Here is a 14,618-nt window from a genome sequence, read left to right on the forward strand (position 1 = left end):
ATTGGCTACAGAGCAACTGTAGATTCCTCAAGCTCAGGTCCAAAACTTTGCTTTCTCAAACCCTGTCATCTGAATGATATCTCAACATCTGCCTGCAAAAAAAAAGTGATATTTCTGACGTTATGAGCGTAAAGATATGGTGGTTCGCCGAATTTTCCTCTTCATTACTTGACCCAAAAATGGAAAAAAAAAAGTCAAGCAATGATCCTTCCTCTAACAATTGGCTTGGCAATTCAACTTGTTGTCTACGTAGCCTTTCAACTTCAGCAATAGACCATTGCATCATTTGTTTCCAGGTTTATCTAGCCAAAGACTCCTAGGAATTGCCTGCAAAAAAAAAAAAAATCCATAAAAGCACGCCAATGACTTGAACATGACTTGCCATTCAAACAAATCCAAAAAAAATCTCTAAATTACTTGTAATCCAGACCAACCCTTTTTGATATCGTCAGCCTCACAAAAATTATTCCTTATTTTCAATGATCGTATCTTAAAATTTGGATTGCAGTAGGTGGGAAGAGCCGTCGTTCCACACGGAAGTTTGGTCTTTTTTTAAATTTAATCTATCTTTCGTATTTTCCAAGGAAACTTAAACATTTTGCTATTGTTTAGACTTTAATCTAATATCACATTCATCCACTGTAATTTTTTATTTAAAAAATTCAGATTATATATAAATAATTAATTATATAAAATTATTTTAAATATTTATTTATTAATACAATAATTCGTTCATCAATTGAATTAGATTACTTTTCCGTCAAATTGATATTAAATCTAGTTTAAAACTTTTTTTTGTTAATAAAAAACAATTCTTTGGATTGGAAAACCCTCATGGGTTAACCTAACTATATTAAACAAATGAAACTTTTGAATTTAGTAAGCGTCTTATAATTATTATATTAAATAAGTTAAAAGTTCAATATTGATCAATAAATTTTAAACCCAAACTCAATTATTTGGACATCTAATCAAGTAAGTCTTAAATATGTTGTTGGATCCTCAGTTTGGTTTTGAATAATCTATGCCACCAAACCAAAGACCATTGCGGCTATATAATAATCAATAAAATTACGTGGATAATTTTTATATATAAATAATAATGTGTTATTATATGATTGTGTATTATTTTATCTTTTATTTTTAACTATCTAATCACATAATGATAAATCATTTATACATAAAGTTAAACACATAACACTACTATATAATGATATAAGAATTAAAGAACTTATATTTCAGCGTTTCCTTAAGATTTGTTGTAATTTAAGTTGGCTAATAAGAGAATTTTTATATATGATAAGATAATTATTAGCCATTTTTTAAAATAAAACTTGATTTTAAATTATGTATATTTCATCATTTGAAGGAAGCTCAAATTAAATGGTTGGAAGAAGATAAATTAAAGAGCAATCAATATGACAGATTCCACTAATCGTACTCTTACAAAATAGAAAACTTATACGTTTCTCATTAGAGATAAAATGTGTGAAACTTATATTTATAATATTATTTTCATAATTATTTGAAAAGGGAACCCTTCTGATCTAGATAATTATGAATATGGGAATTGAAGAGTGACGAAAAACGATTTTCATGAAGAGTCTTGCATATTTTCTGAATCCCTCCGTAGATACACTATTATGGAAACTAATGCTTTATTATTCTTTATGGTGAAGTTACGATACAAACATGCTTAAGAGACAGATTGGATTGTAAAAATGAATCTTGTCTCAGTCGACTGAAATCCCTTCTGAACTTTAAGAGATTCTTGAGTGTGATCTTTTGTTTTTTGGGGTTTTGCATACTGTTTTACGGAAAAAAGAAAAATACAAACATGATCAAGAAACATGGCTACAGACAGACTCACACAGTTTATCACTAACGAGAAACATAAATTTTCTGTTGGCAAGAATCCGATCAGTGGTATCTGACACGGTCATTCCTCTTTATTTTTTCTTCTTCCAACTAATTGACATGAGCTTTCTTCATGCTCCATGCTCTTAGACTTGCTATGTTTATTTTCTCAGTTCCATAATTGAATGCATATAAGTGGGCAGCATCATCAATGGCCAAAGTTGGATAAACTCTGGCTGTAATGCACGCTTTGCCTCCCCCACCAAAGCTCTCCACTATGGAGTGATCAATCTGCAAAAATGCAATCATTGTCAAAGCATTATCCCCATTCTAATCTTCCTGATTGACTTTGTTATATCACAATAAAACCTCATTTGAATATGAACTCACCAGGCTTCTTAATGAGAGCTTCTTATGAACTGGATCCACCGGAAGAAAAGCTCCATAAGTGGTCTTATCATTGGTAGCATCTAAAGAAGACCTGTCATGTAGAACATAAATAAATAAAGGAAAAATACACACACAAGAAGTCAAAGCTTGATAGAGGAGAAACAAAGGAACCTGCTTTGGTCACTGCACATGAGGACTACATATTTTTCGTGGTCTTTGAAAATCCTGAAAAAAACTGCTGTGTATTCTTCCAGGCTCTTTGAGCTCAAAACTAGCAACCCAAATGGACCTAAAGCTCCCTTAACTGATGCACCCTTTTGGCTACAAAGCAACTGCGGGTTTGTCCAACTTGGGTCCAAAACTTCTACTTTCTCAAACTTCGGAATCTTAAACGATACCTCTACGTCTGCCTGTCAAACAAAACCGACCATTTGTTTTGGGGTTTAGCTTAGCGGGTAAACAGTCTTGGGACAAGATAATTAATCATTTGAAATATTCGAACATTTTGTTCCTTTCCCTCCCTTCCCATCAATTGAGGTATACACATTTTAAATATTATAATTAAATATTTAAATAATTACCATTATATAATTTATTAATTTTAAATTAAATATAAAATAATTTCTAATTATATTATAATATATCATTTACGTATCAAATTATATACTTAAAAATATGTATACATAGTATATATCAAATTTAGATTTATCTATTGATTCAATAAAAAATACACAATTAAATACGGATATGATATGTCATTATATGATTGAGTGATTTTAAATTAAAGATAAAATAACATTCAGTCATATGATGACACATTATCTATGTATTCAATTATATATTAAAAGTATATATCCATAACATTACTCTTGTTACAGTAAAACAAACTTATTAAGTGACGAGTAATACTACATATATATTTTTTAAATACACAAAATAGGTGTACAGATGATAAGAAATTATATGATTGAGTATTATTTTATCTTTAACTTAAAATTATCTAATCATATAATGACACATTATTTATATATTTATATTTTGTATTTAAAATATGTATACATAATTGTTAATAGATGAAAAGGGGGTTATTGACTCTGTTTTAAAGAAATCATTTTTGATCCAGCTCTGTTTATCTTCATTTACCTTTTTCGTATGTATCTTAAATTAGTGATAATCTCAGTCAATTAATTTCTTATAATCACATTAAATTACTTGCTCTGAATCTATCCCAATGTTTTGGCAAGCTAATATAGATAAACTGACCTGTGAAGCCGTGATACCTTTAACTTCAACTACCGATCCAGCCTCCAGGATTTTGCTTGGAAAATGTACTGGGTTTATACGTAGCTTTTCAATTTCAACAATAGGCCATTGAATCAATTGTTTTCCAGATCTAGCCAGCCAAATTTTCCTAGGAATTGCCTGCCAAAAGAATCCAAGAAAAAAGTCTTCATTGACTCTACAATTAACTAATATAACTTGCCACCAACTGCACAGGCACACAACTTATATTAAATAAACTCCTCTGCTAATATATTAATTAATCACAAAATTACCTGTAATCCAGACCAACCCTTCTTGATATTATGTTCTTGACTTGAAGATTCATTAATCCATCCCCACAAAATTCTCCGATGCTTAACGTTATCGAAAAATGTCTTCGAGGCATAAAATTTTCCATAATCATACCTTAATCCTGATTCACTCTGTGTTTGACCTTCATCCGGAGCGTATTTATCTGTAAAAATGTCATATTTGCCAATGGTGTAATGGTCATGCTGTGTGTCATCCAAACTTACCTTCAACACATGCTTAATGGATGATCCCACCTTCGATGTATTGATGCCATGGACGCTCTCAGTAGCCACCGGATAAAAATCCGGGCACTCCCACATTCCGGTACCCTCCAGAGAATATAAAGGGTGTTTTGCCTCTGTCCAGTTCACAAAATTTTTGCTTCTGTATAAAATTGCTAACCCCTTGTGGTTAATTTGGCTGCCTACGATCACTCTCCATATTTTGTCAGGGCCTAACCAGGCAGTGCTTGGGTCTCTGAATGAGCTAGAATTGATTTGATTTATTACAGTGGGCGCCATTAGAGGATTTCTTGGTGATTTGACCCATTCTGTAAGGAAAGGATCGGATAAATTTTTGGGCACGGCCAAGTTTTGGACTTGTTTGTTATTTGGGTCGATTCCTGTGTACAAAATGGCTGGTCTGCCTGGAGGGAGCATTGTGGTAGAGCCTGACCAGCAGCCGTTGATATCAGATTTCTGCGATGGATAGATGGCTACCTCATGTGGGGTCCAATTAACAAGATCCGTTGATGTAGAGTGAGCCCACACAATGTTGCCCCACACTGCACCTTTCGGATTGTATTGGTAAAACAGGTGATAAATTCCCCTGTAAATCATAGGCCCTGGAAATTTGCATTTATTAATTAACTCAACACAAAAACAAAAACATTAAAAAATGAAAATACAGCAAAAGGAGAAAAAGAGCAAACCATTGGGATCTTCATATCCGAAAACATCCAAATTTTCCATTGCAGCGGGCAGAACAACAAATGTTAGCAAGAGATATTATAAACATTATAAAGAGATAAAAGAAAATTACAAAGGAGAAGAAAATGAAAGCAGACCATTCATCCAGTTCTTGCGGGGCTGAAAATGGTAGCCAGTCCTGTAAGGTTCACTTTCAGAAACGGGCTGAGAAGTTTCAAGGTTTTGGAAAACATGGTGAGATGCTTCAAGCTGAACAACAGCTTGGCCAATGAAAAGAGAAAACAAAAGGAACAGGCAAAGGGAAGGGATAGCCATAGTGCTCATAGGTCAATTACTTCTGCATAAACTTAAAGTTTGGAAGCTATTTAAAGTGGGGAAATAAATGCATAAACATTGAAATTCAACACATGAAACTATCGAAGGCTCTCTTTCTCTGACTCTGATTGTGAAATGCCAGACGGTATCAGCCATACAGCTAATTAATATCGCTTTAAATTCATATAATTATTGATAATAACAAATCGGGGAGGAGACACTCAGGCCGTATGATATTCAGTTAATATTATTTTGATTATTTATTATTTATTATTTATAATTTATATTACATTATTTATTAATAATAAAATATTATAATAACTATTTATTATTAATATCAATGTAATAAATAATATAAATGCTAATTTAATTATCATTTTTATTTTATTTATTAAAATATTAGTAACATAATTTTAATTTTATTATAATTATATTTTTATTTATTAATTTTTAGGATAAAAATAACCGTATTTTTAATTAATATAACAATTAATTTTTAAAATAAAAATAAAATATTTTAAATTAATATAACAAATAATCTAAAAAATATGTTAGAATAATTATATCCAAAAATATTTAAATAAAATAATTTATTATATTATTTTATCATCTTTAACTAAACACTATAATTATTTATATTTATCAAATTTTATGAAACATAACAATAATTCATATCTAATAATCTTTCAAATATTTTATTTTTAAAATAATTTTTAAATTTTTATAATAAAATATTATCTACGTCAAACACCCGCTTAGTTTGAAATCTCAATGCTCAAAAGGCTATTTATGGGGACTCTCTCTTAACCGCAACACAGAACAAAGCAAAAGAAAATTCCTAAATAGATAATTAAGAGATAACTATGTCTTTAAATTAATTACAATTAATTAATCAAGCATTAATAAATTGTATAGAGATTTAATTTCTTCTTGATCTTCATAAATGACGGATCTAAGTAAGAGGATAAGATAAGATTAAAAAAAGACTCTGCTCAGTCAAACTGTAATAAAAAAGCATGGATCTACTTAATGTATCGCTGGACTGCTTTCACAAATCGCAAGCATTACCTGTATATATTTGATTATTATTGAAATCAGTTAGATTTCTTAGATAGTTGCGATTTTTATATTGGAATGGCTGAATTCTTGCCTACTTTTCCCGTTTAATATGAATATAATTTAATGTTGAATAACTAATATCATGCCAATAAAATGTTGAAATTAAATTTGATCCTCTTTTTATTTTTAAAGCACAAAATTTCATTTAATTATATCAAATTATGATAAATAAATGTACCTTGATGTGTTCACATTATCAATTTCATTTTTAAAGATATCAACATCAAAAAGTCTAAGAGATAATTGTTACAAATAAATACATTTTCTTTTATAAACTCACTCATTTTTTAAAACCCAAATGTATATTATTAAATTTTAACCTTTAGAAAATGATAAAATAGATAGTTTAAGTGGTAAAAAAAAAAACTTCATGCATAAAAAAATATGAGTTTAAATTTTTTTGACGACATATCAAAATCAAAATTTTAATTTATTTGATTCAGTGATTGGTTCCGGTTCAATATGACGGTCTAATTTAAGTAGAGTTTCTCGTTAAAAAAAAGATATGTTCACATTTGGGTAATATTTCATTTACCATTCTAGTTCACAGCGGGTTAGTTTGCTTCTTTTTTTGTTTAATAATGATTAATAATATAAATTAAGGATAAAAAAATAAATTGGAAGAGAGAAAAGATAGAGAGATGCATATTATTCTCTTCACGAGAACTTCCAAATCAAAGAAGCATTTAGAATGAGCCTTACGATCATTTTGTTTGTGGGAATGATCCATTCCATTTGGATCTTCGGTGTTTGCCAAATTGACAACCAAAAATAAAAAATAATATTTCGATAAACATTCAATCAAGTTAAAAAAAAAAGGTCAAGAAACAGTCAAAACTTGGCTCTAAATCCATTTTGGAGTGTCTTCGTGCTTGCCGAATGTACGATTTGCAGGATTGGAGTGAGTTTTGTAGTCGGTTGCTCTATTTGTGAATGTTTTGCGTTTGTTTTTGTTTTTTGTTTTTTTTTGTAATGCTTGACTTTTGCCTTAATTTTTGTATTGAGGATACAATTGATAAAGATTATATAATATGTTTAAACAGGTATAATGCAATAAGTGTTGCCTAATTTTGTTTGGTCGGCTACTTATTGACTTATTTTAATTAAATTCCCTTTTACCAATGAAATTTGACAGTGGGTGGAAAATCGTTTTTCCAAAACGTCATTGCTAGGGGTGGAAAATGTCAAAGTGATAAATCTCAGCTGAAAAATTATACTTTCCTGTAGAATAAAATATGAATGAAAAATCGTGGAAGAAATGTTAAAGATCATTTGTTTCTACTTTCTAGAATAATGGTCAAATCGGCTGGATACATAGTGATCTCCCAGTCCTTATTCTTGCTTTTCTAAGCAATTTATTTTGCTTTATGAAAATATTATATCTTACATATGTCCATTATTAAAAGGAGCAAATTAGTATTTGAAGAGCATTTGCTAGCTTCCTCCACAAATTACTCAAATCATATTACAGCCACCGGGTAAGCCATTGGTGTATATATACATTCCTCTAACCACGTTAAAAACCAATTATTTATTTTTCTTCTATATTTTTTAAAATTTTTACATTATGTCTTTCGATGTTTTAATATATTTTTTATTAATATAAATATTATTGTCAACACAAACGATGAAAGAGAAATCCCCATATTAGGGTTGAGATGTAGTGGGGACTAAAATAAAAGCTCACAAAACTTTCATAACATTTACAAAAACCTAACAAAGCATGACACATTCATATATGCTCAAGTGGGAGGGTGGGGTGGCTATTTCTAGAGGTGGGCAGTTGGCCACAGCCTCACCACTCACTTACTTGTAAAGGTGGAAAATCCTGTATTTGGTAACAAGCATTCAACTTAAAAAAAAAAGGTGTAATTTTTCCCACAAATATGTGGACATTGTTTGATATGGTTAGACACTGAATGAAAAGATTTCGTTTGATATTGTAGGCCACTCAGTGAAAAGCTCTAGTTTGTTTGAAATGTCAAGGAAATTTATTACAAACACATGTGTTTAATTTATTATAAACACATGTTTATAATAAATTAAACAAATCTTGAGGGTAGTTTCTTTCTCATTCAAAGCGAAAGGGTCAAGATCATAAAGTTGATCTTTGAAAATATTTTCAAAGTAATAAATCTATGCCTATATATATATAATTTAGGTATATAAATTATATATTATTATGTGATTAAATATTTTAAATTAAAGATTGAAAAATATTTAACATATGATGACATATCATTTATGTATTTATATTATGTACTTAAAGTATATACACATAACATTGTCTATTTGGAAAGATAAGTAAAGAGAGACAGAAATTTCTTCTCAGACGTTTTGTTTGACTTATAACTTAGAAAGATTCATGTACTTGTAATTAGGGCAAATTCGAATCAAACTGACTCAAACTCGATTAAGTATTCAATTCATATTAACTTAATCTAGTTTAAATCAAGTCAACTTGATTTCATCTTTACTAAAAAGTTGTTGCTATATCTATTTTTTATGGAAACTTTTCATCTTCTCAAACGATTTTCCGTTAATTGTGACAATATATTCATCTTCTTTAGTTTCTTCTCTAACAATTAATCTTCTTCATTATCTTTAACAATCCTTATTTTTTCTCTTCAATGACTTGCCCAACAATTTATCGTTAATTTGAGTTGAATTTTTTAACTTATAACCAAATTCAAACTAACCCTTCTTCAAAGATAATTCTGTTTGAATCTGCCCTCAAATATAATTAAAGATATTCATTGGCCTCATGGGTCCAGGAGGAGACAGTGTTACAACATTATTGGTTAAATATTTAGAACATGTTTTTTAATTTTAAGTCAACTTCTGGCCCCTCATTTTTGTGTATATATTTTTTGTCTTGCTTTGCCCATACTTAATCTCCTCCTTTCAACCAACACATCAAGAAAATTTTCTATTATAAACTTTATTTTTGGTATAAACAATAGAAGAAAACCTCTTCATCTAGGGGGAACAAAAGAATTTTTTTTTTTTTGGGGGGGAAGGTTGATCTGAGGACAACATTAACAAACCAAAAATGAAAAAAAAAAGAGTTTATTTCAATTGAAAGAAGAGTGATTTTAAGTCCTAAAAAGAAAAAAATATATTTATCAAAAAACAAGCACATGAAAATTGTGAATTCTCGTCCATAAATAAATATATAAACTTGTTTCTAATTTTGTTTATGTCATCGTAGCCAATATATTTAATTTAATTTCCTAAAAATTTAAAGTTTAACTCTCTATATAAGTATAGCATATTATTTTAGGTCGCTTAAACGGAGTTTAATTCAAATCTAATTCTAAATACTATATAATTTTTATAAGTAAACTAATTAAGTTATTTTGGATGCATGTATTACTTTCTGAATTACTTGGGTGTCTTCTTACGTTTCTCAAACCTTGAGGCGTACATTATGTGAATCCCTATAAGATTAGGTGCTTCCAAAGTCAAATGTCTTATGAGTTACACCAAGTAGAGCTGGAAAGGCTGCTATCTTTTCTCTTCATGAATGCATGCCAAAATTTTCTTGTCCTTTTCGATATTTATTAGGCCAACTCGGTAGACCTATTAGTTTTTTAAGACTTAAATAGCCACTAATTCATTAATTTTGATTGTTATAATCAAAAGAAAATTTATCATTTAAATATTTTTATTTAAATGAAAAAAGTTATTTCTTTTTTATTCTTTAGTTTTAAAAACTAACCATTTCTACTAATTTAAACTTTGAAATATTATATTTACACACTTAAAAACTTCATTTCATCTTTTCGATGGTCGTTCTTCCTAGCCTTTTTCTCTAGCTGCATCTCCCCTCTCTCTATAGTGGTTTTCTGATGTAAAAACCATTGAAAATTATATCAAAATGATTAGATTTTCATGCACGAATCTATGAGAAAATCTCACAAATCCATGTGATGATCTATGCATTAGTGACACACAGATTAGTTGGACAACATCGCATGGACAACGCCCAAGTCTGTTGACACTGTCAGACTAATCTGTCCGTCGTTGACACACAGATCATTGCACAAATCTAACCATTTTGATCAAATTTTTAGTGGTTTCTGCACCAAGAAACCATAGGGAGGGAGGAGAGATACTATCGGAGAAGAAAACAGGGAAGAACGATTGTTGAAAAGATAGAATGGACTTTTTTGGGTGTAAATGCAAATGTTTTAAAGTTTGAGGGGATGACGTTCATTCTAAAATATAAAACCCTAAAAATATATAGAGTGAAGGTGAACGATTAATTTATTTAAAATTAAGTTGGGGAAAAATAGTGAGTTTTTAAAATTAAGGGGAAAAAATAAATTCATTTTTGTTTGTTTGAATAAACTAGAGGGAAAATTATTAGTTTTTAAAACTAAAGGGTTAAAAAGAAATTAACTTTTTTATTTAAATAAAAATCTCCAAATAACGATTTTATCCTAACTTTAATAGTTAAAACTAATGGATGAGTAAATATTTAAGTTTTTAAAGTTAATGGGGTCACATTGGGGTTTCACTATATTTTGGGTGAAAATAAGTCTTTTGGCCTATTTATTATACCATGTCCACATGCATTGGTTTCAAAAAGTTTGTCTATGAAAGTCAAATTTCTTATTGTATGCGCAAAGTAGAAATCCAATTGAATTGAGCCCGAGTTTAATTTTATCTAGGAGATGAGTTTCCTTTAAACCGAGTTTAAATTTGGTCCAAAACAATATTGTATACAATTAAAACAATACAGTTTTAATTAAATCACATTAAAACAATATTGTTTTGATTATTTCAAATTAAATTGTCAAGCTTACAAGCCTAGTAAATTGAACATCTTCAAACTCAACAATACAACACCCCCTTAGAGCTATATACATTTAGGGGCCGTTTGATTTCAGTTAGTAATCTATCTTTTATTCCCTTATTTGGTTTGTCAGTAATAAAATATTACAGTAATATTCTATTACCAATGTTCACGTGACAGGTAATATAGGTGATAATTTGATTACCACCTTCACCTTAAGTATCTAAAGATTATCAAGGTAATCTTGATTTTATTATAATTGTATTATTATTTATTAGTTTTTTAGGATAAAAATAAATTTATTTTTAATTAATATGACAAATAATATAAAAAATATTTAAAAATAATTATATTCAAGGACATTTAAGTAAAATAATTTACTAATAATCTTTTATCACCTTTAACCAAACATAATAATTAGTTATAATCATTTATACCCAGTAATCTTCTAAGTAATCTATCTTCAAGGGAATCTTTATATTTTGGTAATCAAACATTACCCAAACCAAACGCCTCTTTAGAGTAATGCTACGACAACTGATGGACGATACCGATAAAATGCACCGATTGATATGGCAGATGCCATTTCAACTGCCACATTAGCATAATGTCACATAATCTAAATTTTAGAAAAAAAAAATCTATGAATCAAACAATATTTTCTTTCTCTTCAAGATTGAAACCCGCCATTGAAGTTTCTTTGTCTTCCTCTTCCAACATGGTCTCTCTTCCTCTTCCATCACTATTGGTTTTCCTTTACTACTGTAATATTCACCTTGTAATTATTATTATTTAAATAGGATAAGATTTAAATTTTAGGGGATAAAGTAAGTTTAATTTTTAAAAATATTTTATTAGGTAAAAACAAGATAATAGTTAAATTTTCCATCAAGAGATGAGATATTTTATTTGTGGTAAATGTGGATTTATTTTAAAGCTTATCTTTAAAGAAAAACAAAATCAATATTAATAAAAGGAGAGAGAGGATTTTCTTTTTTTTTTTTTCAAAACAAAGAGCAAGGTTTTGAGTAATGATTTTAGGAGGAGAAGAATTGTGAGTAGGAGACTAAAGTAGTGAAACAGTGTTGTTGATATAAGTTTATTGTATTAAGATATGTCTCAATATTTTTATTTATTTTGATATATAGGTGTTTTATGATTAGAGGATTAGGGTTTCTTTTTTTTTTGAATTCAACTCAATTTTGCATTATAAGTTGTTTGTTTCATGATAGTTTTATATTAGTTTGTAAATTTACTAAAAACAAAAAAAAATTATATACATTTGATTCTATTTTTATTTTATATATTAATTTCATTTTATAAAAAGAAAGAAAAAATAATACAATTTTTTAGTAATTTGTTGATATCTTAATTTTATAAATTTAAATAGATAGTTTATACTATTTTAAAAATTGTAAAAAAAATTTATTTGAGATATTACAGAGAGTTATTAACTATTTTATGAAATTTTATGATTTCTTAAGTTATAAAAATTTCATAGAATTAGCTAAAATTTTTAAATGATAAACCTGAAATTTTTGATGAAGTTCATGCCTGTAAAAGATTTATTTATTTTTATATACATTTTTTTATCATTTTCAATTTAAATATTTTTTTATATAAATCAATATGTCTAGTTATGTTCTGAAAATTTTCATAATTTTATCAATTTAATATAATTTATTAAAATTGTTAAAGTATTGAGTGTTAAGCCTGAAATTTATTTGACAGAATTTGTGACCAGTAAAGAAATATAGTTTTTAGTTTCTTTTTCAATTAATTGTGACTCGAATATTTTTTTATAATTAAATTTGCATGTATAGTTTAATTCTGGAAGTTTTCAAAATTTTATAAATTAGATGTTATCTACTAAAATTATTATAAGAGTATATGTCTAATCTGAAATATTTTTGACAATGTTACAAGACTTTTTGAGTTATATAGAATTTTATAAAATTGTTGGAAGCTTGAACTGTCAAACTTGAAAACTGTTGTTGTGTTCATGAGCTGTGGAAGGAAGTAATTTTTTGAGAAGTTTATATATATTTCTTAAAGCTGAATAATTTTTGGGTTAACCATCTATATGTCTTCTTTGTCCCTGCAAAGTTTTGTAACGTTTCGATTTGTGTAAAAATTTATAAAATTCATAGAACAAAGGTTATACAGTGTAAACATGTGTTAGTTAGGTCAAGGATTATTCACCTTAGACACTCTTAAAATTTGTAAAATTAGTTTTGGAATTGAGGATTTTCAGCGGGATTTAAGGATATTACTAAGAGTATTATTACAATTTGAATTCATTGGTTTTGGCTAGTGTCCGAATAGGTTGTATGTGATAGTTTGGATCGTATAAGGGTTTGTGTAGACTTTTGCTGTTAGTCGAGGTAAGTAGAAACTATTTTTTTTATATGCATATAAATGTTATATATTTAGAAATGATAGTCAAATTTGAAAAATTTGGTTTTCGTCAACTATATAATATTTTTATAAACGTTTTCTATCAAACTTAAAGAATTTCTACAAATGTTTTGTTTATATAATATATATGTTTCTTTGATTTATATATATAATTGTTTTGTTCACATACATGGGTCGTAAGTTATATAAATGATATTTCATTATATTTGTATGAAATGACTTTTGTAAATTATAAAATATTTCTATATACTTTTTTGTTCCACTAAAATTTTAATTACTTAGACATTGATTCAATAAAATTATTTATGATACATTTATGATCTGAAATTTTGTTTATATATGCAGTTTTGACTCCTTGTCCGTACTCTCTGAATATTTGCTCTAAACTCTGAAGTTATAAGTTTGGTTTAGCTAGATTATCTGTCTGTTGTGCACGTTTCTGAAATTCTGACCGGGTCACCAGGATTACAGGCGACATTTGATTCTGAAATTCTGGTCGGGTCAATGGAGTACAAGTGACACTACGTGACAAGAGTTTAAAATAAATTTTAACTTAAGTTTGGTAGTTTGAAATGTTCTGAAATAATTTATTTATTTAATTGTGGTTTTATATGTGTAAGCACTTTTTTTTCTTGTTTGACCTTCTTTTATTTGATTTTCTTTATAAATATTTGAATTAAATGTTTAAGTATGCATATATAACGTTTAGCTTCTGCTTACCGAGTTGACAACTCACCTCTCGTCATTAACATTTTTGCAGATTAGAGATGTCATAAAGTGTGAGTTTCTGTTTAGCATTTGGGGAATAAAGAATAAAAGAAGTTAGCTGGGGAAGATTGACTAAAAAAATAATAATAATAAATTAGTTTAGTCGCTATTTGATTGTATGTTTTATTTGAAAGACTTTTTTCTTCTAATATTTTTGTGGTTGAAAAAAAAAAAACTTTGTATTTAAGACTTGGCTTTATTTAAGAGATTTTTGAAGCCATATGTTTTATCATATGTTTTATTATAGTTTTGGGGTGTTACAACTACCATCACTGTTGGCTTCCCTCTATTAGCACCACCAACATCTTCCATTTAACAGAAGCTTTTGTTAAATGAAAGATGTTGGTGGTGCTAATAGAAGGAAGCTAATAGTAATGATAGTAGAGGAAAAGCAACAGTGGTGGAGGAGGAAGAGAGACAGTGTTGGAAGAGGAAGACAAGAGAAA

The 14,618-nt window shown here is 28.4% G+C and overlaps 1 protein-coding gene across 1 annotated transcript; it reads right to left on the reverse strand.

Annotated features, from left to right (window-relative positions):
• Positions 1 to 1,641: 1,641 nt before the first annotated feature.
• LOC123210901 (beta-fructofuranosidase, cell wall isozyme-like) lies at positions 1,642 to 5,084 on the reverse strand. The gene is made up of 7 exons (XM_044629395.1): positions 4,889 to 5,084; positions 4,754 to 4,762; positions 3,804 to 4,666; positions 3,511 to 3,669; positions 2,419 to 2,657; positions 2,248 to 2,338; positions 1,642 to 2,148 (listed from the first exon to the last, which is right to left on the reverse strand). The coding sequence occupies exons 1-7, from the start codon at positions 5,073 to 5,075 to the stop codon at positions 1,969 to 1,971; spliced, it is 1,728 nt and encodes a 575-aa protein (XP_044485330.1). The 5' UTR covers positions 5,076 to 5,084; the 3' UTR covers positions 1,642 to 1,968.
• Positions 5,085 to 14,618: the final 9,534 nt, after the last annotated feature.

The sequence above is a fragment of the Mangifera indica genome, chromosome 3 (genome assembly GCF_011075055.1).
Source record: "Mangifera indica cultivar Alphonso chromosome 3, CATAS_Mindica_2.1, whole genome shotgun sequence".
NCBI classification, from domain to species: Eukaryota; Viridiplantae; Streptophyta; class Magnoliopsida; order Sapindales; family Anacardiaceae; genus Mangifera; species Mangifera indica.

Bases quoted from the DNA above. Each gene is read 5' to 3' on its own strand.
- LOC123210901 (XM_044629395.1), bottom strand. From the start codon at position 5,075: ATGAGCACTATGGCTATCCCTTCCCTTTGCCTGTTCCTTTTGTTTTCT. The intron at 2,339-2,418 runs GTTCCTTTGTTT...TCTACATGACAG, and splicing joins ATGTGCAGTGACCAAAGCAG to GTCTTCTTTAGATGCTACCA. The intron at 2,149-2,247 runs GTGAGTTCATAT...GCATTTTTGCAG, and splicing joins AGCTCTCATTAAGAAGCCTG to ATTGATCACTCCATAGTGGA.